The sequence below is a fragment of the Vanessa tameamea genome, chromosome 11, assembly GCF_037043105.1.
Source record: "Vanessa tameamea isolate UH-Manoa-2023 chromosome 11, ilVanTame1 primary haplotype, whole genome shotgun sequence".
NCBI classification, from domain to species: domain Eukaryota; kingdom Metazoa; phylum Arthropoda; class Insecta; order Lepidoptera; family Nymphalidae; genus Vanessa; species Vanessa tameamea.
This window is the reverse complement of record NC_087319.1, coordinates 11,284,049-11,311,211: the sequence shown is the minus strand read 5'-3', so window position 1 is coordinate 11,311,211 and position 27,163 is coordinate 11,284,049. Positions and strand designations below refer to the sequence as shown.

Below are 27,163 nucleotides of genomic sequence, written 5' to 3'. Positions count from 1 at the left end.
TCCATTTACGCGGCTCACTGATGCCTATATTACAAATATTTCGTGCCAAAGATTTTATTTTGGTAGAATTATATTTATGACGATGGCATTTATCCGGTTTGACCCGAGTTGTCGATACTAGTGGTAGGGGTTTTGACCACGGGCATGTGCCACTCACTGATCAGTTTTTCTACCACCAAAAAACTATGCTTTGAATTGTGAAAATGTGGTAAGATTCACAAAGTTTTCTTTATATTGAAGGTGTATTTCCAAGCATAAAGATAAGTAGTCACATTCCACCAAACGATCTATTTGCTCCTCTGCCCCGTAATCCAGGATATATTTTTTTTATATATTTATGTACCAAGCCACTCGTCCGTAATATTCAGCATGAGAACATTTAAAATTATATCGCCTTACTGTGTTTGCTGTTAAACTTTGCTGAACTGATCTCCTTTAAAAATTATAGCAAAATAATTGTCTAATCGAAGGTTATCTCAATCAATAGTACCGCTGCAAACCAAATAACATCGATTTTCTATTAAATATGTCTGACACATACGACATATATATCATATAACACATATCTAAAGGTATTATAGAATTCAATTGAAAAATATTAATTAATTTAATGATAATTTAAAGTTATGCGAACGTGTACTGCAAAAATATCGACATTTTTCTTTTAATTCAAAAATATTGACCCTATTCCACTGAATAACCGTGATTAAAAAAATTATTATACATTTAAAATATTTACCATTAATTTAATAATAATTAACGTTTAATTACGTAAAAAAAAACACTAAACCTATATATAATGGCATTTTACCTGATATATTTTAAAGTTATTCAAAAAAATTTAAGAAGTATCATTTCTATTTTAACAAATCATCTGATTGAAAAACATTGAAGCAAATTAAACGCCGTTCTTTCAACTTCAACTTCAACGAGACCAGAACAAAACTTCATAACCAATTAAACCACGATCCTGAAACAGGCTGTTTAAAATTCATCACCAATTTCCATATGATTGTAACTTGTTTGATTTCAATAACAAAGTTGTTGGTTCAAAGTGTTTCGATCTGAAGCATCTATTGGCACGCTTGGGGGGGAGGGGGTGTATCATTGCATTACCATTCCATTTTTTAAATTATTATTATTAATTGCTCGAATATGTGTCATGACTATTCTAACAAATGAGGACACGCTGTTTTAGTCAAGTCTAGCTGAAACAAAACTACCAAACCAATATACGTATTAGAAGATGCAACATATAGGCCACCTGATGGTAAGTGGTCACCATTTCCATAGATAATGTCGCGTTTCTTACATCGCCAATGCGCCACCAACCTTGAAAACTAAGATTTTATGGCCCATGTAGTTATACTGACAGACTCGTCCTTCAAACAGGAACACAACAATACTGAGTATTTGGCGGTAGAACATCTGATGTTTCCTGGTACCTACCCAGACGGGCTTGCACAAAGCCCTACCACCAATAGGTGCAGTACGTTTCAGAGAAGGTTTTAGTAGATAATATTAGTACATAAGTAACGTCACAGATTCTCCCTCTTCAGACATTTTACATGCGTGTAAATTCTCGTCTAAAATAAATTGATAACTCTAAACTAATATCTATCTATTCGCTAATAAATTTAAAAGTAATGCAATAAAATACGGAATTCAAAAAATATACATTTTATTACTAATTAATAATTAATTACTTAAATCTTAACTGATTACAACGCTTTAAGAATCTATTCATTTACAGTCAGAATAATGATATATCTTGTTACAATTTTTATTCAGTATATATTGCATTGAATTCTAAAAAGATGATGGGCGTACGAATATGTCGGATATGACGTCACATGGGGTAATCTTAATGGCCGAATCAATTCCTTTTAACGCATTAATCATATCCTATATTCAATGATTCCTCTGATATTATTATGATATATACGTGAATATATGTGACCATCAGATGATAAATGTAGCACATTATTTTTTCATGGCTGCCTCGAAATAATTTTCGAAGTAGGACAAAATAGAGACAGAGGATAGGCCGTGGCGGTGAGCCGTGGCAGATTTATGAGAGGATATTTCATCTGTGGACCCCCGGCGATATCGTGATGTGACCACCCCACCCTCCCTCGGCCCCCACCCTCTAGGGCGATTGCACACGAGATACTTTTTGCATTGATGCGTTATCGATTCGTAATTCCTGTTCGTTGATTCGTTGACCTTTGAATTCGAGATGATTTGTCTTCAATAAAATACTTCAAAGGTTTATATATGGCGTAGTTAATGTCTAAGTCTATTTGTTATAGTTTAGTGTCGTTTTTCCTTTGATAAGCGCTTGAATTTAAGTGTAATATAATTAGCGCTAGAAGATTAATTTGAAGACTTTTACTTATTTTTTAAGTGTTTAAATTATTTTTAACTTACGTAAAATACAATTGTGACGAGATTATTAACATATATTAATCAATTATACAATGAAAAAAATAGAAAATAATATATAATATGTACATTATACTTACGTTAACACACAAAACATACGAAAGCTTGAAGTAATCACATGTGCATAGAGCTATTTACTCGTGAAGCCCCCTGTGTGAAGTGAAATCTTACAGAATCGCACTGCAGATTTATGCCACAATATTCTGTTGACAATTTAAATATGATATTATATTAGCCATTTTTTTGACAACATATACATGTAACGTAGGTTTATAATTCTCATATCCATATAGTACTTGTACATACTTCCACTGAATTGATTTTCAATTTGTACCTCAAAATGTATTAACGCCATTTTTTCTGTAATGTTCGGGCAAATAGTGTGTCTCAACCAAATTGCCCTATATATAACATATTCTATCAAATCGTCTAGCGCATTAACAATATATCAAGCGCTTCGATGCGCTGAAAGATTGAGGAAACTGCCGACTGCCCTACCTGCTTTTATCATTTTTATTGAGAAAAACATGTTGACTGTGTTTTGTTGAATTAATGGGATATAAACATCTAAGCACATGTCAGTCTGTTTTTTGTCAATATGTAATTTTTATTTATAAAAGAAAGGCAGACGTTCGAGTGAGTCGTCTGATGGTAAATTCATTGATATTGGCATATGAACTGCCTCGTCGGTCTATTAGATATAAAGCCGCAGATCCCGAGGTCCTCGGTTCAAACCTCTAATCGAATCGATAAAAACTTTTTGGATTTTTTCCATCGATTTTTTTTTCAGTTCCAACCCTGTCGTATTTTGCCTTCCCATTGGATTATAGAGTGACGGAATAGAGAGTGCACCTGTGTTTGTGCAGATAATTGTGCACTATGATATGTCCTGAGTAGTTTGTCCCTTGAGATTTCCCGCCATATGGTATCCATATTCCATGATCATATGAGTAAACTTTAACAAAAATATAATTAATTGAATCGTACACAGTCGATGCGTTAGCACGCGTGGACACGAAGTTGTTCTGTCCGTTGCGTTCATTCGTCCTTCAAACTTGGACTCAACAATACTAAGTTTCGTGATTCCATGGTAGAATAACTAATGAGCGTTTGGTATCTAGACGAAATTCCTAGGGTATCTGTTTTTCTTTATAATCGAATGATTCCCTGTAATTGTTTTGGTAAACAATTATCTTCAATTCTCTTATGAATAAGGATTTACTTCTTTATTGTATTACGAGATATGCGTCTTTACATAACTTGTTTATTCAACATTCGGTATCAATGGCAGCTAAAATCTTGAAAAATTACAATTCAGAAGTGAATGTCTAACTTCAGCATCGAGAACAAATTGAGGCCTAGATTACAAATCTCGGAGTTTATGAGTTACGTGATTTGTCTGTCTTATCGATAAAATAAATTATAAGTATATTGTTTATGAAATGACAGGCAATCAAAATAATTATGTTTAGCAACTTTTTCAAAGTTATGTCATAATAATCTAATTTGCTCTTCATAGAACGTATAGCGGTTGCTAACTTTTAATAAATACTATTTTGTTTTACAATAACAACGCCTTAACTATATCAAAACTTGAAAACAAATGTTTGCATCAAACAGCGTTTCACGGCTACAACTAATTTCACCAGATTTTCTTCTTTTGATTAACAAATCCGACCTAATCCTCACCGAATAACACATACCGTCCGATTTAACCGGCTAAACGCGAATGAGTTTCGGGATTACCAAATCGTACTAGCCGGCTAAACTTGGATGCTTTTCACCAACAAACATTTATAATTGTATTTCACGCCCTTATCCCGAAGTCATCGGCCGTCGGTCGCGTGGAAAAAAAATGTATTTAATCTCCTCGTGTGATGGGTGCCATCGACGCTTCATTTTTCGCTTTTTTGCATATAAATACATCGTCTACGGTCGAATTTTTATCGCGGAATATTAAATAAAAACTCGATACGCGTTGCCTGTGTATAAAAACATGTTCTCGATATGAAAACAAGTGGAAAAAAATATTTCCAGCTCATTCATAGGATCGTGACTGCGTACTTTGCAATGAAAGAAGAAAATGTTTTGAAATAAAATTTAGACGAACGAAAGTATAGTCAACTATATAAAATAAAATATGGGCAAGAATTTCAATTTTTAATCTTCAAATCTCTGTATAAGCCGTTTGTGTGTCTGCGTATACGAAGCATAGAGGTGCTGGAGTATCTGTTGGGCGGATGTTGCTCAGACGGGCAAATATTAAACTAAGCTCAAAGCTAGCAATGATTTATAACAAAACGCGATCCCGGTAGCTGTCTCTTGTTTTATTTGATTTATATCCTACCGCGTTACGCCTTTAACTGTGCCTGCGTAATAAAAACGAAACAATACAGTTACGCCATTAAAATAAGAAATGAACCTTATAATCTCACTGACGCCTAAGTACCTACATTTCGAATATTATTTAATAGAATGTGATGTTTTCACGTTTGCATCAGCTTCGTTTTCCGCGTTACCCGTCGTAACTGTTTTATGTGGTGAATGTTTTACAGTAATATAGTTATCGTATATATATCATAAAGTATCAGATAGTATCAAATTTACTCGTTTAGTCGTGAATAAACGTAAAAAACGGTCTGTCTGTACTGATATATTTTAGGGTAATATTACTGTGGATTTTGAAATTTTGTAATCCATAATTTATTATTTATATAAATAAACTAAAAAAAAATACGTTTATATTATTCAATCGATAAATCATTTATTCGACTTAGAAAGTAAATAATCGTAATAGATGGTCCGGATAACTAGCCGAGTGTTTAAGTAAAGTAATATATTGATAAATACTAATTAATTGCTCATAAATAAACACGAAATATTAACACCAAACGTCTTACGTAAATACATGATATTACACGGTGTTTGAAGCCGGCGTGTAATTCTAGATTAGAATTGTATTCCGCTCAATTTATTATATTTATTTGGGCAACTACTGCCTTTGTAATCAAACCTAATTCGAAATTCAAAAATGTTGATTAAACTTGACCTTACGAATCTGAGAACACGTGAACCGAAGATTGCGGGTTCGAAATCACCGCTGAGTTTTTAATTAATTACGTATTCGGTTTAGGAAAACGTCACCTGGTTAAAAGTGTATCCTATGAAATTATGGTATGTATACCATCAACTCGCATGTGAGCAGTGTGGTGAGTGCGGCAAACCTTCTCTTGATTAGATGGAGGCCTTTACCCACCAGTGGTATATTTAAAGGCTGTTTACCAAGCTGAATGGTGAACCTTATAATCCTTAAAGTCATTAATGAAGTTCAAGCTTCGAGCTAAACGCACTTCACAGTGCAATAAATAAACGAAACTCTTGTAATATTTATTATTAATAATACTTAGTTATTCGTCTTATTAATTAATACGAACATAAAACGTGTTCGTTCCAGTTTCACGCCTCGACCACGCAACCAATAATAAACGAAACGCAATTAATTTATGCAAGTAAAGCCGGGTACTCATTAGCGTTCTGTAACTGTAACTTGTATGATACAGTAACGAGACGTGCACTCGTGATATAGTTTTCACTTACAGAATGAGTACCTTAGTATCGTTAGCTGCGAGCCGCGCGCGATCCCCTTGCGGCAGGTTTTCGAACCACGTACACACAATGATTTTCGGTAACAGTACATGCAATGATTACGATTACGACTGTCTATTGAGTACCCGGCTTTATCCGGGTAGGTACCGTGGAACCTTTGGTTCCGGAATCATGTCTAGTATCAAATAATGATCTTGGCCGTGATCATATTCTTTAATATTCATCAATTATAATTTGTATTTACTCATTGTATTTAAAATATACTGTTAATAATCAAATTTAACAGGAGTTTAATCATTAGTCAACCCTCTACTTCTAGAACGCAGTTCAGGTTGTACTGTCATTTAAGAGGTTGACTACATGCAGGTGAACCAATACATACATGCATAAGGCACATGCGATGTAAATCTCATGGCATTGAATTTATGAGTTAAAAAGTAGTTTTTATTTCTTAAAAGTTACTCAACAGTCTATTATCATTATCTCATTTACCTTTCTAATATACATTAAATAACACGTAAACATCTACTAAAACAATATACCATTTATACCAATATGGGTTACTTAAGACTGACCTTTGAGAACGAGATAAAGCATATGGTTCTCCTGTTACAGAGCCTGGAAGAACGGGAAAAAAGGCATTCAAGTCACAAAGAACAGTTAGCAAGGGAACAGCGTTACTTGCGGCGGCGACTAGCACAGCTGAGGGCGAGTCGAGATGTGACCCGTTCACTCTCCGAGAGCTCGATGATGCACGCACACGCGACGAGAGCGGACTCCCTCTCATCGTTAGAATCCTCCTCCGGCGTTTCCACGGCCGAGCGGTCGCCCTCATCCGTCTCCGAGAGTGGTAAGTACCACACATTTATGACTTGTATTCGGAATTTGTTATAAAAACGATTTTCAATTACGCTGTGTAAATTTGATAGATAACACGGCTTACTACGCAATGCCAAGTTCATGTTAGTACTTACGCCCGTCTTAATATCGCTGGAAGCTATTGTATTATGAGATATATTATATTGTTATAGTCCAATAAAAAGAAGCCTATAAGTGCGAATGAGCTAAGACCTCCCCTCGTTTTGAGGAGAAGATTACAAGCTTATTCCAAGTATATCGCCAAACAGTAACATCGTTAGGCGTATATAGTATCTTTCAGTTCCGGTTTGATGGGTGAGTGAGCCAGTGTAACGATATGCACAAGGGACATATATCTTAGTTCCAAGGTTGGTGGCGCATTGGTAATATGGAGTATGAGTAATATGTCTTTAAAGTACCAATGTCTTTGAGCAGTGGTGACAACTTAACATTTGTGACAGGTTTGTAGATTTCCTCACAAAGTTTTCTTTCACCGCTGATTACGAGACGAACGATTATGAATGTCACTAATTAAGTGCATGAGAATTCAGGGGTGCTTGCCTGGGTTTGGGCCCGCAATCATTGAATAAGACTGAGTTCTTACCACTGAGCGTTCTTGGGTGGGGTACATTCCAATACCGAAAAATAATAGCTACTAACGGTAAACAACTCCATCGAGTCGAGATATAACCTCAATGCGTATCTGAAGGAAGCAATTGCCCGTATTCATGAGCTATGAATGACGTGTAATTAGGCATTCCGAAGAGCATACACAACGCGGCTCCTAATGGGATTATTGAAAGCGAAGACTCGCTCGCTAATTGACAAAGTCGTAATCGCAATAAATATTTAATTTTAGTCGCAGCTGATAGGGAGCTGGTGAACTAATTTGCATGAATTAGCGATAATTGTATTTCGTCGGGTTAATTTACAATATCTTACATATCGGGTTTTTCCGGCCAGAAATTCTCAGAAGGCCGGAGTTTGGATTAATATCTCGTGTCTCGGAAAGCACGGAAAGTCTTTTGCCTGCGCCTGAACTCTTATATTCTTAGTTCTCGTCAGATTGCCGTACCATCGTATTCTAAGAGTGTAGAGAGGGCTGTGATTGCACACAGATTTGCGAACTATAATATTTTAAGCGCAATTGATCAGTTTCCATGGAGAAAAGAGCCTAAAATCAACCAGGACGCCATCAAATTTGTCATCATCTTCACGATATGGCTTGATCATCGGTCTCAAGAGTTTTTCCATTTAAATCAATTTGTCTTATGAATAATTTATCATATGTGGCTTGTGAATAGTGAGTTTTGATCACGTGTTCCAAACCACGCTCACACGAACTTTATTCAAATAATTTTCGAATTTATATCGTAGCAACTGCTCTATAGTACGAAACGTTAATGACGAATTAGTGAATATCACGTATTTAATTGAAACTCTTCTCTTATTCATTCAAAATGAGTTCCAGTATTCCTTAAATACTACCACCGACTCGCGTGGGCCCTTAGTCCAGCTGTAAGCTGCTTAGGCATCAAGTATCTTGAATTATAAAAGATCAAGTAATAGCTCCAGTAAACTAAGTTATTGTTAAAGATGATCTATACGACGAACATTTTATACATGATCAATTGGTCGTAGATTTTATTATCACTCATAAAAAACAAATATAATCCACTATACACTTTTCGTTTATTTTCGAGTCGATTTACAAACTGTCTTATGATGTGAAAGTCCCGAGTTCAACCAGTGCGGCTTATATTGCTAATATCGTCCCAACTTCTAACATAGCATAGCTTGAAGCTTGACATACATATACTAAGAAAGGGAAAAAATGAATATTGAAACTGACAACTGTTTAAACTGTATTTATTATAGCTTTGCTACTTGTATCCGTTTGATGAAAGGAACTTCAAATTCGATCCAGGTTCAAACGCTCGGACAATTTAATACGTCGAGACATTATTTTAGCTGCCACTGACAAGCTAAGACATCAAAACAATGTCCACACGCAAATGCTACATGGGCTGATGGCAATAATGTAATTCCCGTATCAACGAGGCGGGTCTGCGCCATTGTCCGTATTGTTTAGGCCCTGGCATCCAGGGATAATGGATAGGCTGCAATTGTTCAAGTCCTTTGCGTTGGACACTTCTGTAAGCAAATTGGATAATAGTTTCAGGAGCTCGAATTGTAAGTGCCCTATCAGCGTATCGTACGAAATTACCGCATCGCGTTTTCAAAAGGTTTTTTTTTTCGCTATTATTAAGTAGTTTGCACATAATGGAGGGAAAAACAATATGGAATAAAAAATATATTGTGTTCTGGGTCTCATAGTAGTCGATACGTACTATGAGATAGTAGTGGATACGTCAGAGAGGAATGAAGGTTTTTTTTTTAACACCCAAGCAGTTAAGGCTAAAACGTCTTGACCTTTGCCTATTTTTATTCCAAGATAATAGTTGTTTAAGTTAATTAATCCTTGTTTTAAAAAAATATTGATATAAATTGGATTGGTGGTGATTTATTGACACAATGCTGTCAAATGTCCTGACAAATAAATGGGTTAAAAACTATGAACACGACAAAACAAAACGCTTTATAATAAATTCCCAAAAATTTCTCAGGTTTTATCTACCTCCCTTCTTATAAATAATATCAGAAACAAATGTAGCATTTTCTTCTCGCGAACATTCCTCGGTTCCCTCGAGAGGTCCTTCCAGTCACACGTCAACAACAAGTATTATTTGACGTTACTTTCTGCAGCAGTTATTAAAGTCGTTTTTCCAGTTCAGCGGATGCTATTAACAACCTATAAACTATAAAACCTACTTGAGATGTAAAGCTATATATCCATCGTTTATTTAACATTAAAAAATACATACACAAAGCGGGGTGCTTCCGGCAGTGTAGAATATAATGCGTTTAACAAAAAATATCCCTAATAAGATGTGGAGCACGTAAGTGTCCGTAAGAACCGCTCGTATTGTGACGAGATTCAACCTACCAGTAAAACATATCCAGGGCGAGTTAGTGTCAGGCAGGCAGCCATAAAACCCTGTTCGTTTGTGAAGGCTGTTATATGTTCTACTAAAAAATTGATACGACCATTTTTTATCGTTTTTGCTACAATATATCCCTGGAAACGAACCCTTAATCTGACGGGCGTTGAACAGACGCCATTGTTACAGAGCTCACAGCCGCCCTGACCCTACAGCCTATATTGTTACCATTTATTTATGCATTAACTTTCGCAATTTAACTGTCAGACGCACGGACAGCCCAAAACTTTAACATTTCTTTTATATCGTTGTTACATGGCTCTGTAAATATTTGTTTGGTTCCGTTCTATTATGGAATAAATCCGCTTTCTTCATAGTTACATTGTTTGCGAATTTGTGGACATTCTTACTACGCCTTGACCGTTCTTTGCATCCGTGATTATCACATATTAGAGTTGTATTAAAATAATTTCAGCAATGTATTCCAAAAAATATTTTTGTTCGTTCAACGCTCTCTATGTTTGATATATATTGAATATCGAGTGATTTTTTTATCTATTCGATTGGATTAAAGAGCTAAGAAATGTTCAAACAGAATGTAGGCCAATATTTCATTTCATATAGATACTTTTCTTTAGGCAGACAGAAGAGAATTTTTTTTGCGTCTGTAACGGTTCATATCAAGTTATCAATAAAAACCAAAAGAGGTTTTATTTCAGAGAACGTTTATCCATTTGTTTTTCTTTTTTTTTCAATTTACTTCGTTGCATCATTACGTAGTATCTTATATCCAAAAGCGGTCACACCCAATCAACTTCTGAATAATATAATAAAAACGGGACACTCTACACATAAATATATTTCTAAAACAATTAATTATTAATATGTTTATAAATATTACGCTAATTGTTTGGTTTTTATTGGTCTGTGTCTTTTTGTAAATGTCGTTTGAAAATGTCATAATGGTTATATGCTGCTCCGACGCATATCCAACAATATGTCCGGACCCAAAAAGCGTTTTTATGCTACAGATAAAAATATCCTTGGCTTAATTCAACGCAAAGTCGCTTACAATAAAATTACAACCAGAACGGAACGTAATTCAATTCCGTCGATCAACAAATAGATTATAGCCTAACTGCATTTCGAAATATTACCAAATTACGTGGTACAAACTATTAACCGCATTACCGTCGCAAATGAAGCGCGGTAAACGCTTTAAAAACGTCATCAATCAAACGCCGCGTTGAATTATCGGTAGTATGGCGCTGGAGATAAGGATTAAATCAATATCGTGTAGCTCCACGCGATTTATAACAATGTTTTAAGGCTCCGACACACATATGCAATTTTTCGTTTGTCTATACTTTTTTTATAAAGCGGTAAAATTAGTTTTATATATATATTATACGGTTGTAAGTAACAAAATATCCTAATCTATTTGAACTGGTATAAAGCTAAATTATATCCGAGTGCCGGTATAAATTATATTTGTATCATAACCCGAAGCGGCTCGCTAGAGTTAAACGTTTTAAATATGAGTGAGTAATGAAAAAAAAAAACAGTTTTTATATACTTGAGTTTACGAATTAAAGTCAAATCCATCTAACACAAGGAAAATTAAAGGTATTGCAGCCTCAGTACATTGTCTTATTGATTAAACAATGCTAGTTCATATCTATGTTCATAAACGAAAAAAGGTTTTGTATGACTGAAAAATAACTACTAAACTAATATACCTTATTAATAATATAACTTATGAAATATATCAAAAGATACAACGAATTTCGGTGAAGGTTGTTGTATATAAAATTATTACAAAAATAACTTCACATTGAAGTTTCACCCGCTTTCAATTTAGACTATTGACGTCACAAGGTTGATTTTCATGTTCGTGTGACATAAAAATTAAATAAAGATATAAAATAATACTAATTACAAACTTCTGTACGTATGTACAATCTTCGAATAAGAACTTTAAAAAGTATTATTTTGCTTAATAATTTTAATGAAATGACAAATATATTACTAATTTATTTTGCTTATTTAATAACATCGCTTAGGTGTGTTCTCATCTTTATAGCGGTTTAATTGAAGGTTAGACTGGGTTTCAACCCTTTTAATCGCATGAACGCTTGACACGCTACTGCGTAAAGTCACTATAGAACTGATGCATCGAGGAAGGTGTCATACATATTATATTTTATACGAAAAGTACGTACTACGAATATATTCGATAATTTCAACTAAGCTTGATAAGCTATTTTGATTTTTAAATTCTATAAAATTCATAATTTTTCAATTCAATTTTGCATATCAATAATATTAACATTTGTAATCGATTACATGAGGTGAAACTTTATATAGTTGTTATTGGCACGTGTGTGAAGGTAATACCCACACAGACGTAAAACGTACACGCGAAACGTATTGGATAATAGTTTAAAATTTAAGAGGCCTTGCCACGGTAGGCATTAATTAGATCGTGATAAAAAAAATATATTAGTTTTAGTAGAATCGTTTAGGGAACACAGTTTCAAGGTCGATTTTAACGCCCTCGACTCGATTTGATTTTCGATGTCGTTATTCAGAATAGGCTATTTGACTGGTTTTTAAAATCAATTTTATATTATTTACGAGAGGTTAAGGAACCCAGTAAAAGTTGTTTTTTTAATTCTAGTAATTATTTGATGAAAAATATCGAATTAAAAATTCCATATTTAAATAGCGCGCGAAAACGCTACTTTGACAATATGGCGCTGCGATGGGGTCGGTGACGTCACTTGCCTGTATTATAATCTGTGGCACATATAATCCACATACAGTAGGCAAACGAGGTTAACAAGCAAGAGGTTAAATATTTCTGACTCAAGTAGAAGTTTAACTTCTGTCACGTGCACTGACGCTCTCCTGTTATAAAAATCAATAACATGTTCAGTTAAAGCACGGCGTTAGCTGGTGATTTACGATGGCCTCGTATTCGCACCTCAAGTTTATTAATTATCCCGACTGCCCGACTACGACAGAAGAGATGTTTGTATACATATGTATACTTATTAATAATGTTTGTGTAGTTTAGCTTAAAACTAACTTTTGGCTGTCAAACGTCTACCACCGGTGAAACGACCTCAGCGGGTTTCTAGATCACGCGAATCTTTACTAAAGTTTTAATAACATTTTATGAATATTAATAGAACTCAAATTGGATGTTTTATATGTTTAGATACGTATTAGTATCAATATTGATATATTAGTCTTATTTAACTACTAATGGACTGTATGTATTAGTTATTCGCCCGTGAAGTTGGGGGGGGGGATAAATTGCTTTCATAGATTTTAGGATTTATTTCATGAAATTCGGTTCAGTGGGTTAGCCTTAAAAGCGTAACAGACAGACAGTTACTTTCGCATTTATAATATTAGTATAAATCTAATCAAAGACGATGGCATTAAGGCATAGACAATTTTACAATTTTGAAATTATTTGACATGTTCCTAATACAAAAATTGTTAAGTAAACGACGACCTCCGTGGTCGAGAAGTGTGTACACCGGTTTTCATGGGTACTCCACTCCGAGGTCACGGGTTCGATTCCCGGCCGAGTCGATGTAGAAAAAGTTGTTGTCTTGGGTCTGATTGTTTGTGGTACCGTCGTTACTTCTGATTTTCCATAATACAAATGCTTTAGTTACTTACATTGGGATCAGAGTAATGTTTGTGATGTTGTCCAATATTTATTATTTATTAATATTAAAGTTTTATTATAAAAATAATGCCATTACAACTCAGTATACGTGGCAGAAGCAAAACGATTTCACATCAGAAACGTTTCACTTTACATTGCAAACAAAGAATATTTTATAATAAAGGACCGAGCTCTTACAATATATCCTTAAATTAAATTTTCCGTTACACGAAAAATATTACATGAGAATTGTCCTGTTTGTGAGAAAAACGTATGAACTTATTGCATCCGAGTTCGTGGTCGCTACTTTGTGTACGTTGACTGCGTATTTGGGTATACTGTTTTCCCTGAGAGTAAATATGAAATAATTTCCCGAGATAATACTATGCTATACAAACTATGCACCTTTGTTATATTTACTTCGGTCATGAATACATGTCTCAATGCACTGTAACTTACGGGAAATATACTGTTTTTTTACTCAAACAAGGTTCTATTTGATTCCTTATCCTGTATCGGATAAGTAACTGCACACAACTATTTCTGTCTCACCCCAGCAACCCTTAATGGAGCTAATGGACGAAACAGCAACATATGCTGTAATCCATTTAACAATTGAGGGTGATATTTATTGTTAATCAAAGCGACCTATTTCTTCGACGAAAATAATTCGAACACGAATTACCAACGAACTGAAATTCAGTGTTCACGAAAAGCATAAAGATTACATTGTTTATAGATGACGGCGAGTTGCGGTGATAAGCCTTCCGTGTTCCGCTGTTATCAGGAGGTCGGGTGCGGTGGGGAGAGGGGGTGGACCGCTAATTACTGCAACTATCCAACTTTAATTAACGAGCCACGCGGCATCAGACTATTGTATTATACAGCCGTAATGATGTTTTTGATTGACTAAGTTTTATTAACTTTTAAAATTAGATGCGTAATTTGTCTCATAAATTGTTGTTAAAGAAAATATGAGTTATTGGAAAACATGGAATATAACTTAACCTGATCACTGCCTGGGTTTGGTGTAATAACTATTTATATCTACACTGTGAGTTTAATTGTTTTTAAAATGTTACTATTCTTACACAAAAGTAATTTGATATTTGTCTTCTAGTTTTCGTTTAAACTTTTGGGTATGTAATAAATAAGATAAGCCTACATGAATAATGTTGATTAACGATTCACGGAAACTGTTTTTTAAATATTTATTACAATGGAAAACTAGAAATATCGCTCGTGAAAAATTCCAATGTCAAAATTGAACTTGAACTTTTGAGTTTTCAAATGACACATAAGTGAGACGGATTTAGCACATTTTTCCTTGACCAGATTATCATTTAAATGGCGAAGTTAAAAGATCTATTTAAAATCTAACATGTCATAAATTAGGTCTTAAGTATTAAAACGATGAGCAAGCAGTCTGCCACTTTGCATAATAACCATTTTTAGGCGCAAAATTCTGCTGACAACAGCGTCAGACGATGCATCATCCCCTTCAAAGTTATAATAGAAAAATTTAAATATGTACATTAAAATTTAAGAGCGCGCAGTATCATAAAAATAAACGACTCCCTTTTGTTCCTAAATACTCTTTGACATACAGAGGACCAAGTACGCTGTTTACGTTTGTCATTGATGGCAATATTCGCAGTAGAATGTTTATAATTTTATAAACTAAATAATATTGTGTCATCTTATTCGAAGAAAAAATTGTCGATCTAAGCGCTCGAAGCAATCAATCCAAAAACACTATAAACAGGTACACTAAAGCTACAAGAGACGTGTAGATCTCAAAATCATTTACGGAAAACTCAGAAACAGGATTTTTTTTTTGTTAAAAATGATATTTTTTTCTTGGTATCATTGAGTTTGAAGCAGTTATTTTAATTTCATCTAACTCAACTCTTTTGGAGTCAGTTCAACAAGTCTCACAATTTGTAATGTTATAAGGATTTTCACGCCGAAAGACAGGGTAATAATACAAAAAAGCTAAAAGGAAATCGGCAAACGTATTCTGACGTTTTTTCCTATTTTCACTATCGTTCGTTACCTCGTAACGGTTACCAATAGAGAATCTAATTTGCCTCCCAATTTCAACGGAATTGAATTTCTTCACGCGTCAAATGTCTTATAAGATTTGAATTTTAGCGAAATTACCTTCTGCTTTTTTCGATTTCCTATCAATGACAGTAATAATAATTACCTGATCTAACTTTATCTATCAAGTGACAAATTCATTTTGCGTATAGTCCCTTTTCAAATTATATCTGAGGGAACAAAGGTGTCTGACACATTTCGTAAGGTCACTTAGCTTTGAGAAATTATTAAAATATCTAAGCTTCATTGAATGGCCTTCAATATTTTGTGAAATTTAAAAAACATTAATTCATTAATAATTAATTATTTCAATAATTTAGCAAAGGAAAGGAATAATACAGAAAATAAACATAACCTATAAACACTCGCTTAGTACAATCGTCCTCCTAGGATCAATCTTCTTAATTATGGCCCAATTATGTAATTCATAATGAACTACAATTATTACACCGTCTACATTGAGAATAAATGAGCCATTACATTAAAAATGAATCGTAAGGCTTTCTTGTCTATTGAACCGTAATAAAAGCCAAAGAGGTCTTTCGACGGCAGCCTGTTTACAATCAATAACGCTTCACTCAGACAGGCTATTGTTTTGCCAGACTAATAAATCTTAGGATCTGGCATTTGCCAAAAGTGTGCCAGGGGCCAGGCGGTGGTGGCCTCGCATAAATCCACAAGATGTAACAAAAAATGCTTACAATTCAGGATAGCGTTAGAATTGATGGAGGCTGTATATAAGAAAAAATATCTTAAACGAAAACGTACTAGCAGTATATAAGTGCTAATGATGAGATATCAAATAGATTCTTTCAAAAACACTCTTAGTGAAACAATAAATTAACATGAATTTGAAAAAGTTAAGAAGATAAAACTAAATACAAATAAATACGAGCAATCAACATAAATTATTGGCCATAATAGCAGATAATAATTTCTCTCACACTCAGATAATTTGTATGAGGAAAACAAATAAATAAGGGAGTTTTATGTGGAGATTAAGTGTAAGAAGGTGATACACAACAAGGGCCCAGAGACGTCAGCGTGAGTGAGATTTATTAGGCAATCATGTATAAACACAAGTGAAACTATCAAGCTGATAGTGTAAAAATGAAAGTCATTAATGTTAAATTCTATTAAGAGAATATTTATTCAAACGTCGTCCGACGATAAATCATTACCTTTATCAAACGTAAATATTTGTCAAATCAATCAGAGACTTAAATGCGTGGAAGTTCTAAATTATCAGGTCGAGATTTATTAGACCTTTTCCAAGTCAGGTGGCGTCGCTTCCCGCTACCACCGTGTAAAAGTGGACCATAAATAATTCACAGCCAGTCGTAAATATTTTACATCTCGTCTGGAAGCTAGACGCCAGTTGCTGAGGCGATTCAATTGCTGATGAAATTAATTTGAATAGAAAAATAATTGAATTCGTTATCAGAAAGCAAGCTGAATCAATAATAGACAGTTGCGATGCGATTATTAATGAAATGCAAGCATCGAAGGTCTTTGAAGAACAATTGTTAATCAATAACAACAGTATACGAACGATTTTTTTCATAGAATATTTATCTCGGCATTGTTCCATATTACTTATTAAAGTCTCGTCTAAATCTTACAGGTGAGTTTTTTCGTGGAATAATACCAATCAGTTTTCCGCAAGAATGAATAAATAAATATTAGACGAGAAAAAAAATTCCGATCATTCTAGAATTGAAGCTCTTATTATTATTATGAATAAGAAAATTTAGCACTTTATCTTTATATACTTTTCCGACATTGCTATTCGGATTCAAATGTCTTTAGCTATTTTAGTGGGTCATAAGTTTTTGTTATTTAACTCGTTACCCAATCAATCATTACCTAATATCATTGACGATGAGTGTGCCGAAACGTTCTAGTCGCACTGTCGTGGTAAAACATATGCTAGTTGAAAAAATATAACACTTATATAACAATCATATTGACTAAAATATTATGAATATATTTATAATGAAAAAAAAATGATGAATGAAAACATGCATGTGCCGAAAAAAAACTGCCACGTGTCTACCCGTTGACATGACAGGTACATGGGAACAACGTGGTGGACTTATTTCCAAACCCTCAAGATATACGGCCTTAGCCCAACAATTGACAATACACAGGCTGTTACTTTGCTGATTTTGTTTGTATTTGGTCTTCGTAAATCCGATGTAGTATTAAATAATTGTATGTTCTTAAAAGGAGGAGGTTTATTAATGACGCTATCAAATTTCACTTCGCCTACTTCGAAAACCCAAGGTCTTGCCGATTCTATCAATTCTAAATGAGTTACATTTGCCTCGATGATTAGAAACGCTTTAATTGTTAATGAAATATGAATTATTTAAGATTTATGAATAGACAATTTAAAGGCCGTTTTGCCACTCTTAAGATAATCAATCGTATTTATGGTAAATAAGAAATGTAACTTTAAAGATAATGAAAAATAGAAATTAAAGAACATTTTGTCATCGAGGAATAATAAATAACTGTTACAAGTTTACATAAACAATTACAAATCGTATTACTTCATGATATAACAGGCGAACACATTAATAAAAAGGGGAAGGAATTAATCAGAATACCATTTTCCCAGCACATTAGTCTGTATTACATAATAATACTGACGTATTTACTTAGGGCTGTCAAAAAATAAGTCAGGTAAATAAAATATATATAAAAATAGAAATTCATATATCGTTGTTATTAAATTTCAAGCGACGATTGCTTTCAGAGAAACTTGTCAATGCAAAAACTGTTTGGGCTCTCAGGATTAGAAATGGTACCGTATATTTTAATATAGTTCGCATATTGCGAGTGAATTGTCGTATAGCTTACGTCAGCCCATGTATTTATATTTCATAAGATAGTTGATTCATACCGTCTATGTAAAATTCATAATCTCTATACTATCTCATGCCAGAGTAACTCTGTCTGTCTGTCTGTCAGTTGAACAGTTTCACAGTCAAACCGCTGAACTTTATGCCTAACACCAGACGACAATTAGTTGCGCTCAGGAAAAAAGTACTGATAAAATTGCATCTAATTAAATAATAAAAAGATATTGCTAGTTCAATTGCGATACAATGTTATATATAATACTTGCAATAACCTCAAAAATCTTCTTCAATTGTTTTCGACAAATACTCGTTCCTATTGAAAAGTATGAATTTTAATGAAAATTTCAAAGACAAAAGATTTTTCCCGTTATATTCCACGCTATAGAGCAGAACAATGGTAACTAAAAATAGCGCGATAAAATCTCGATACCTACCGTAAATAAAGTAAAATCGAGTAACTGGTGATCAGAATTGTAATAACAGCCGATGTGAACATCATTATCAATATGTTTATTACGGAACAAAATACGGCTTTGATTCGAAAACACAAACACATCGAAAGCGTGCATCTCAATTCCAATATCTGGTTTGGTTCAGTCAGTTCGTTCGAGATCAATTCGAATCCCATGTCGGTGTATTTATACCAACGAACTTCGCTGTCAAAGACACAACATAATTCCGTACACTCCAACACATGGAAACTACCCTCAGACCAATTATTACACAAACTGCAGCTACGGAACGCAATGGCGACGTTCGCGCCAATTTCCTGCAATACATGTTAAATGGCCGCCAATCGAATCCTCTTCCTCCCAACCCCATCCGTTAGGGCTGCAATTCAATTGTCCGCACATTTCATACCTATGAAATGCGATTATAATTTAATCTGACATGCAATGGTATTGCAAGACTAAATTATTGGATTTTGTTGATTAATTGTAATTACAATTATAAGCAAGCTACAAAAGAAAATGATGTTTTCGTGAATGCTGTTTCGAATATTAAATTTACAGCCTCGTAAAAATTAAAAATCTTTTAACGTTTCAAACTAGTTTAATATTTTGCAAATAATCATTTTATTCAATATGTTTATGACTAAAATAAATTAATATTTAATGCTTATTTTATGTTGTGTTTATGTTATGTGACAACCCTAAATAACCGGATCTAAGTTGGTTCTAAAAATTGATGGCAAAAGTGATTGAAGTGTAATGACGCAAACGCTAATAACTATGTTATTTTATCAGAAAGATTAGGTCGAAATTTTATACTGTGAAAGTCAGTGGAACTTTTAAAGTAAGGGCAGGATTATGGAGATAGTGACTTAACTTGGGGAAAGACTTCTAAGTAGTTTTCCAAACAATATCCAGTAAACTAAGTATGAAATTTTGTTATCAAGCATTACATAACCCGATTGGCACCCGACGTGGGACTTCAGAAAAAAAAGTATTTTTAAACTTTATATGTGATATTACTATATTTTTCTAGATGTATCAATAGTATTTTTGAAAAAGAATATCAAACATTACATAAATAAAATAAAATCTCTATTTATTACTGCTTTGAGCGTACACTACCCAATAAAATATTCCTTTTCAAAGCATTTCGCTTTAAAAACTTTACCAGTTTACAGTTTTTCAAATATTTCACCAGAAATTTATTTCCACTAGAAATTGAATATAAGAGCAGCGCCGCACGCCTCCGCTTCTAGTATATTAAGGTATTATGTTTCGAGAAGCGATATTTGCTGATGGAAAAATACAAAATGGAAACCACACAGTTGTATGTGTGGCCAAGCTGACTTTAGCAATAATAAGTATGATTTTATTTTTAATATCTGTCTTTTGTATTAGGAATCTTATTTTTGAGGAATATTCAACTAACAAACAAATACTCCTTTTTCATATTTCTATCATCTTGTGATCTTTTTAAAATACAATGCAATAAAAATAAATTAATGTAATAATTTTAACGTAACGAATACTCACTTACAAGTTAGATAAAAAAAAATAAAGATAGATTATACTTATTTGAGCAAATTGATTAAATCCTAATAATACTACAATAAAATGAAGTTAAATAAAAATAAAAGTTTTTATTGATAACATATTATCATTAAACATAATATGTTATAGCAATAGCAATTACCTTGTCTTGATATGTCGCAAAGTCGAATGAAATTGACATAAATGGGTTCATTCCTATTGAAATTTACTCGCTGGAAGTCAAAACTACGTAACATGTACTGGTTCGAACTTTCTAGATCAACGACAAAGTTTCGTAGGCCGTGGGAAGGCAGACACGCATTATTCGGTCGTTGTAAATGGCATACGCTATAAGTTAGTCCCAAACAACTCACTCAACTTTTTCCCAACGAACCCAATCGAGAGGAACTACTTCTCGATTGCCTACAACTCCAGTGCTCCGAATTCCCTCACAAACAACGGATAGTTTTGGGGGATCTGAATTAACGTATGGCGATCGTTTTCATTATTTTTCATGTTTATTCAAATCGGAAAAGTTTTTCCAAATTGCCTTGTAAATGAAACTTCAGTACTTTTTCTGTTCTTATTATGGACTGGTTAACTTTGGCGATTGAAGCAACAAATTATGTGCCAATATATTTTAATGAACATCCTAAAATTATCCAACTTTTTCTTAAATTATTCCGTTCGTTTTCTCTCTACCCTTTGTAAATAAAATAATGGATATTCATTTTCAAATCAGATCTCCATCACAGCTTACCTAAGAATGGTACAGAAGATATATCTCACTTCGCGTACAGTAATTTAATACCTAAGGCGTAAACGTAGAAGCTATTGTGGAATAAAAATGCACACCATACGTGATCACTGTATGACAAATATCATCAGAGATATCATCCGCCGTGCCTCGGAGATTAAACGGGATATTGGATGTGATCGCAGCAGATACTAATTTATTTCATAGTCATCATTTCGTAAAATGCCTACAAAGCAGTCAATTTAATTTAACTTTTCATGAGAATGATCGCAACTTGAGACCAACTCAATGAAATAGCGACAATAAGAACAAAGAGATCGTGTTTACGAAGACGGAATTCAATTAAGACAATCCCAAAAATTTAATCAAATATTGCCGTCGAAAGCAATTCCTAATCATAAAATACTTAAACGTAAACCATAAACACTATATTCAACGGAACGTCGGAATTAAAGTTAAAATTATAGATGCAGTTACCAAAATAGCTTTGCTAGAATATAATATTACGTTGGACAATTTTCACCGTCGACTTGCGCGCAAGTCATGCACGCTGCATTTGAAGATAAAATTTATGCATCTTGGACAAGACATGGTGTCGCCGGTTTCACGGACCACGGGTTAAATGGGTCAACACAATTTCGTAGTTTGACTATCGGGGGAGGTCAAACAGATCCCACTCGAACTCCTCTAGTGCATTGACTTTATATGCTTCAAATTATGGACGATTGTTCAAATAAAGCTTCGATTTAATGGAGCTCGTAGTAAGTTATAACATACTTAAAACCAGTGAAAACAAAATCGAAATATAGAATATATTTTTGCATTTACTATCCATTTTAAAGAATAAAATTTTATTCTATTGTAGTTGATAATAAATTGCAATTTTAAACATAAAATCATGAAGGCATATCAATATATATCTGAATATTGTTCATCGAATAGAACACCGATAATTATTTCTTTGTTTACGTTCAATAATAGCATTCTATTAAAATGTACTACAAATCGGAGACAATAAAAATCGTTGTATTGAAATTGATTTTAAGCAATTCATTAATTTTCGTAGATGACTTTTAAAGTATGTCATCCAACATTGATTAATTATGTAACATTGAAGATGCATAAATTATAACAGTTTATGAAGCAAAGCCCGCTAGGAATAGATTTACATATATCAGATTCGCTAAGCCAGTATTTTGATCTCAGCAGAATCGAATCATCTCAGAGATTACTCACACAGACATGCTTATACTCCCTAGGGATTAAGTTATCGATTCTATCATGTCGAGAAGTATGTGGGCGGCACCTTAACGTTGTAGCATGGATTTATGTAGATAATCTAGACGCAGACCCAACATTTACGTAAGATCGATCCGACCAAGACTTAAGTTATTGCTCTATGAATTTGTAATTCATGGTGACAATACGCTGAGAATCTTTCGTTAGGCGCGTGTTACTGTCGACCAACGGCTCTGGTATCGACCGCCTCTGGGCTTAGATTGATTTGGGATATAATATTATATATACTGACTCTTAAGACCTGCATATTTTCTAAACAGATTCAAATAAATGGAATTCAATAAATTGCTGCAACAGGTGGGGATTTGTCTGTCCACTGATCCGACATGTTGGTCATTCTAGGGCCAAAAAGCAAACTTTTTAAAGTTATTAGCAAAGTTATTTGGTTTGTCGTGAAATTAAACCGATGTAATTGCTGATACAAGGAGCGATTAGATGATGACTGGCAGTGTCATATACAGATAATATTGTATAACGAAAATCAAAATTGACAAAATACAATTTATTTATGTCCGATGATTATTTAATGACAATAAATATCGAAACAAACCTTAAATCTTACACCTAAAACTTAAACATATTTTCCAGAAATTCGTACAAACAGCTGTTTATATATTCATATAATGTGAATTCTGGTACATTTTTTTTTATCTTTTTTCAGATGAAGTTGACGTGATTGGCTACACGTCGAACCAGAGTGATAGTGAGTCGCTAGTGTCGGGGCACAGCGGCGACAGTGGGGTTGGAGTGGCGCGCGGGCGACGCTCGCGACGTAGCAAGCCTGCGCGCGCGCACCGTGTCACGCGCTACACCAGGGTGTAGGTAAGGCGACTATTGATTGAAATGATATATGATTTCAGTTTATAACTCTTAACTTCAAAAGAAATGCAAAGTAAAATATAAATGAGATTTTTATTCATGCTTCGTCATACTTTGGTATATATCATATCATGTCATAAAATCACGTATTTAAGAAAAACACGTGCCCGGAAATTATTGTTTTAATTATTATTAATAATTGAAAACTGTTTGATTATTAAATTAATAATATTTAGTGAATTTTGAGATGTTAAATTAGTTTGAAATATTTTACCGTCCATAAACAGGTGTTATATTGAGTGAATAGTGCCCCCCCACCCATTTTTATATTTTTATTTATTAACACTACACTTTTTTTATGGTTAATAGTAAATCAAAGTCTATCGAAGTATAGTTGTATATTTTGAAAAGGCCATGTGAGAGTGAACAATACAATGATGGCTTGTTATTCCAGGTGAGCGCGCGCGGCGCGAGCGCGGTGCGGTGTGCGCGTCTCCGCCACCAAGCGACTGTCTTCGTGTTAACAAAACAATCGTAGGACATTTTGTTGGTACATGTACTGAGGCGAATGTTGTTCGTGACTGAGTGGGGACCCCGTCCCGGGAGTGACTCGCCGGAGATTGTCTGCGCCCGCGCCGCACACACACACACACTACTCGACACACACACCTCCGCGATCCATTACCGAGTACAAAATTGCCAAAAAAAATGTATAAACAAGTTAATTTCTCTCTCTTCTGCTCTTTGGTGTTTAAACTTGGACTATTGTAAATCACCCGCTTCACTTCATCACAAATGGGGCTCAAATGCTGTTTTCGAGATATGGTTTGCCCCGAACATGAAAAATATTTATCACATTTTTATTTCATTATTTCTTAATATATTTATAAATTACATGTTTATTCTTTGGAAAGTGCGTTTTAATTCCTTAGGTACTTATTGTTATTGATATCCAGAAATGATGTCGCGTGCGCGAATGTTTTTTAGATATCAATTTTATATTTTGTATATAATTTTATTTTTTTCTTGTATAATTTAATCAAATAGATTTTAGATCTGTGCGTGTTGGACGATCTAACCGCTGCAAAATTATTTGGTCCGTCATCTTACATGACAGTCCACCAAAAAATATTTAAGTTCTAACGAAAAAACATTAACGAGAAGGTACTAATAGTGCGGCTATGAGATTTTAATGTAATTTCGCATAGATCGCTTACTTTTCGTATCTCATTTGCATTCGTGTCGCTGTCTGTCTCATATCGCGCCCGCTGTTTATAAATGACATTACATTCGATTTTTCAAAATGGCGGACAACGTTTCGTTAGAGAAAGACACGTTTGCAAAATCGCTAACATTGTTAAGTATTAATATAGAATGTTTATGATCTCACTTCATTGTCACAGGCCTGTGCGAGTAATGTGTTTCTATATATTATTTTTCATTGTATATTAAATCGCGGCCAGTTAAATTAGATTTATTTACGGATTATAGATAACGAATATGACCAAATTTATCGTTTGACACAATTGCTCGCATGGTTTTTAATTTATGTGGACACACATACCAAAAATAATATTATATTGAATGAAAAGCTGGACAATACACTGTGTTGATAAAATGAAACCTTTGCTAGGAGACATCTATATTAAACGATATATTTTTGTTATGACTATTGTATCTTATAATATTAAATTGTTAATTCATTTTACTATGTATGGCTGGTTTGATTGTATTGTTTAAAGGTATTTTTCAACGACAATATGTTCAATGGACCTTCGCTCGATTCAAATCTCAATTGCTTCCTTGGTCCTGCAGAATGTTAAATTTTTTTTTGAATTCATAAATTTATTGTAAATTGTTTTAGGTATGGATGTTATAATAAGTATAGTTATAAACGTATAATTATTGAAATGACAGTCTGATCTCTTAACATAATGCGTTATCGGTTAGCGGCTGAGCCGCGTGTGTCCGTCGGGTGCCTCTCACTCTAAAAAACCTTTAATGTCACGATTGAAATTCCCGCCAGAATGTATATTAATTATTTTGTCAATCCCTCAAAGTGTTTGTTATTTTTGAAAATCAAAAATTAATTAAAGTTATATTATTTAATTGAATCAACGAGTATGTCTAGTCGATAATAAAATATGTACATTAAAAAAAAAACAACTCAAATTAATTTTACGGTTACATTTTGGCGCTTATTTCAAACGTAATATTATCTGTGCCCGATGTTTGCATCAGCTTTACGAAAGCTGTGGCTTTTAGAGAATTAACTCTAACGTCTAATTTAGACGGTTGCAATTCCTTGCGGAGAGAATTTTTATTGCAATGTTACAAAGAATATTTTAATTATAAGGCCAGTAACAATAATGGTCACGCAACACGTCCGAAGGGTTCAATAATCGATAGCCTTAGCTGCGTCTGTCATATCCTGCCTCAAATATGTCGAAAGAAGAAAAAAAATATTTATCTTTTGGAAATTAATATATCACAAATTTTATTTATTTATAAGGCAGTGCTCTGTCGATTTAATTTATACCGTACCAGTGTTTCGCTTCAACTCGCATGCCTGTCGATCGATAGGAGACACCTGAATATTTCACGGAAGACCTTTGCGATATCTCATTCACGTTTCATTTGCAACCGAGTGTAAATGGGTAGAAGCGGCGACGGGACGCTCTAAGAGTACAAATTCTGTATAAGCCCCTACTTGAGTGTTAATTCTAAACGTTAATTTTAATCACGAAACAGGGAGAAGGTACCGTCAGAGTACGAATAGTGTTTAAGCGCGCGGGCGACGGTCGTAGCCTACGGTGCAGCTCTGCCTTTGATGTTGTCTCTTCCTTAACTGAATGTCGGTATCCTATTGCTACAGTGAGTTTGATTTGCGATATCTTCCGACTGTACCCCTCTTCTCGTAGACGCATCGAGCGCGTAGAGCGCCTTATATACAGGTGTATCACTGTAACGATAGGGTATTAGAAGCGGTGCGTGCTCTGTACGTGCGCATCTCATTAGATAAGAAAAGTGTTATTAGAAACAAATTGCAATAAAAAAGTCGCCCTCCGCCGCCGCTCCGCAATACAACCCAACTTAGTCGCTGTAAATTAAAATTAGTCCGGCGTTGTAAAAATATCACCGATTTGTAAATATTTGGAGCCAAAATTTTTATACAAATTATTAAATAGATATATTCTTGGACCAAGTTGACGGCGGAGCGGCGGCGGGGGCGGCGACTGCGTGGGCGACGCCACGAAGCGCTCGTTACGTCGGCGGAGCGCCATTATTCGGTTTGACGTTTCAATTGTCACGAACGTCGAATTAGTAATCCATTGCGTTCGTGCGATGCGAGCGCTTCAAACGAGACCTCCCAGTATTCGTTATCCAAGATGGCGGCACGCAGTCAGTCGTTGTCTGATCGTAGAGGCAAACATTAGGTACTATTGTGACTACTGCTGATGTGACTTGGCAGCATTATTCTATGTAATTGACGAAAGCACATATAATTTACTATATGTAAAAAGTTATAGAATTAATTTAATAAAATTATAAATAAATATTATTGTCTATTCATTTTCCTATCCCGAAAGAAAGTTAAGAAATTTTTATTTTTGCTTAGAATACTTAAATTCGATAATATTATTAGTTCTTTGAATTATATAACAATAATTAAAAACGAAGAAAGCGCTTTTTAGCAGTGTAACCAAATAATGGATTAAAAAAAAAACAACAATAAA

At 34.1% G+C, this 27,163-nt stretch overlaps 1 protein-coding gene across 2 annotated transcripts in view; it reads left to right on the top strand.

Moving 5' to 3' along the window:
• The window catches only part of LOC113396175 (max dimerization protein 4-like), a 288,209-nt gene extending 261,224 nt beyond the window's left edge, over nucleotides 1–26,985 (top strand). For both annotated transcript variants that reach the window (XM_064216284.1, XM_064216283.1), the window contains exons 5-7: nucleotides 6,667–6,901; nucleotides 23,269–23,429; nucleotides 23,881–26,985. In XM_064216284.1, coding sequence (XP_064072354.1) covers nucleotides 6,667–6,901; nucleotides 23,269–23,429 — 396 coding nt within the window. In that variant the 3' untranslated portion in view covers nucleotides 23,881–26,985. The remainder of the gene's footprint in view (nucleotides 1–6,666; nucleotides 6,902–23,268; nucleotides 23,430–23,880) is intronic.
• Nucleotides 26,986–27,163: the final 178 nt, after the last annotated feature.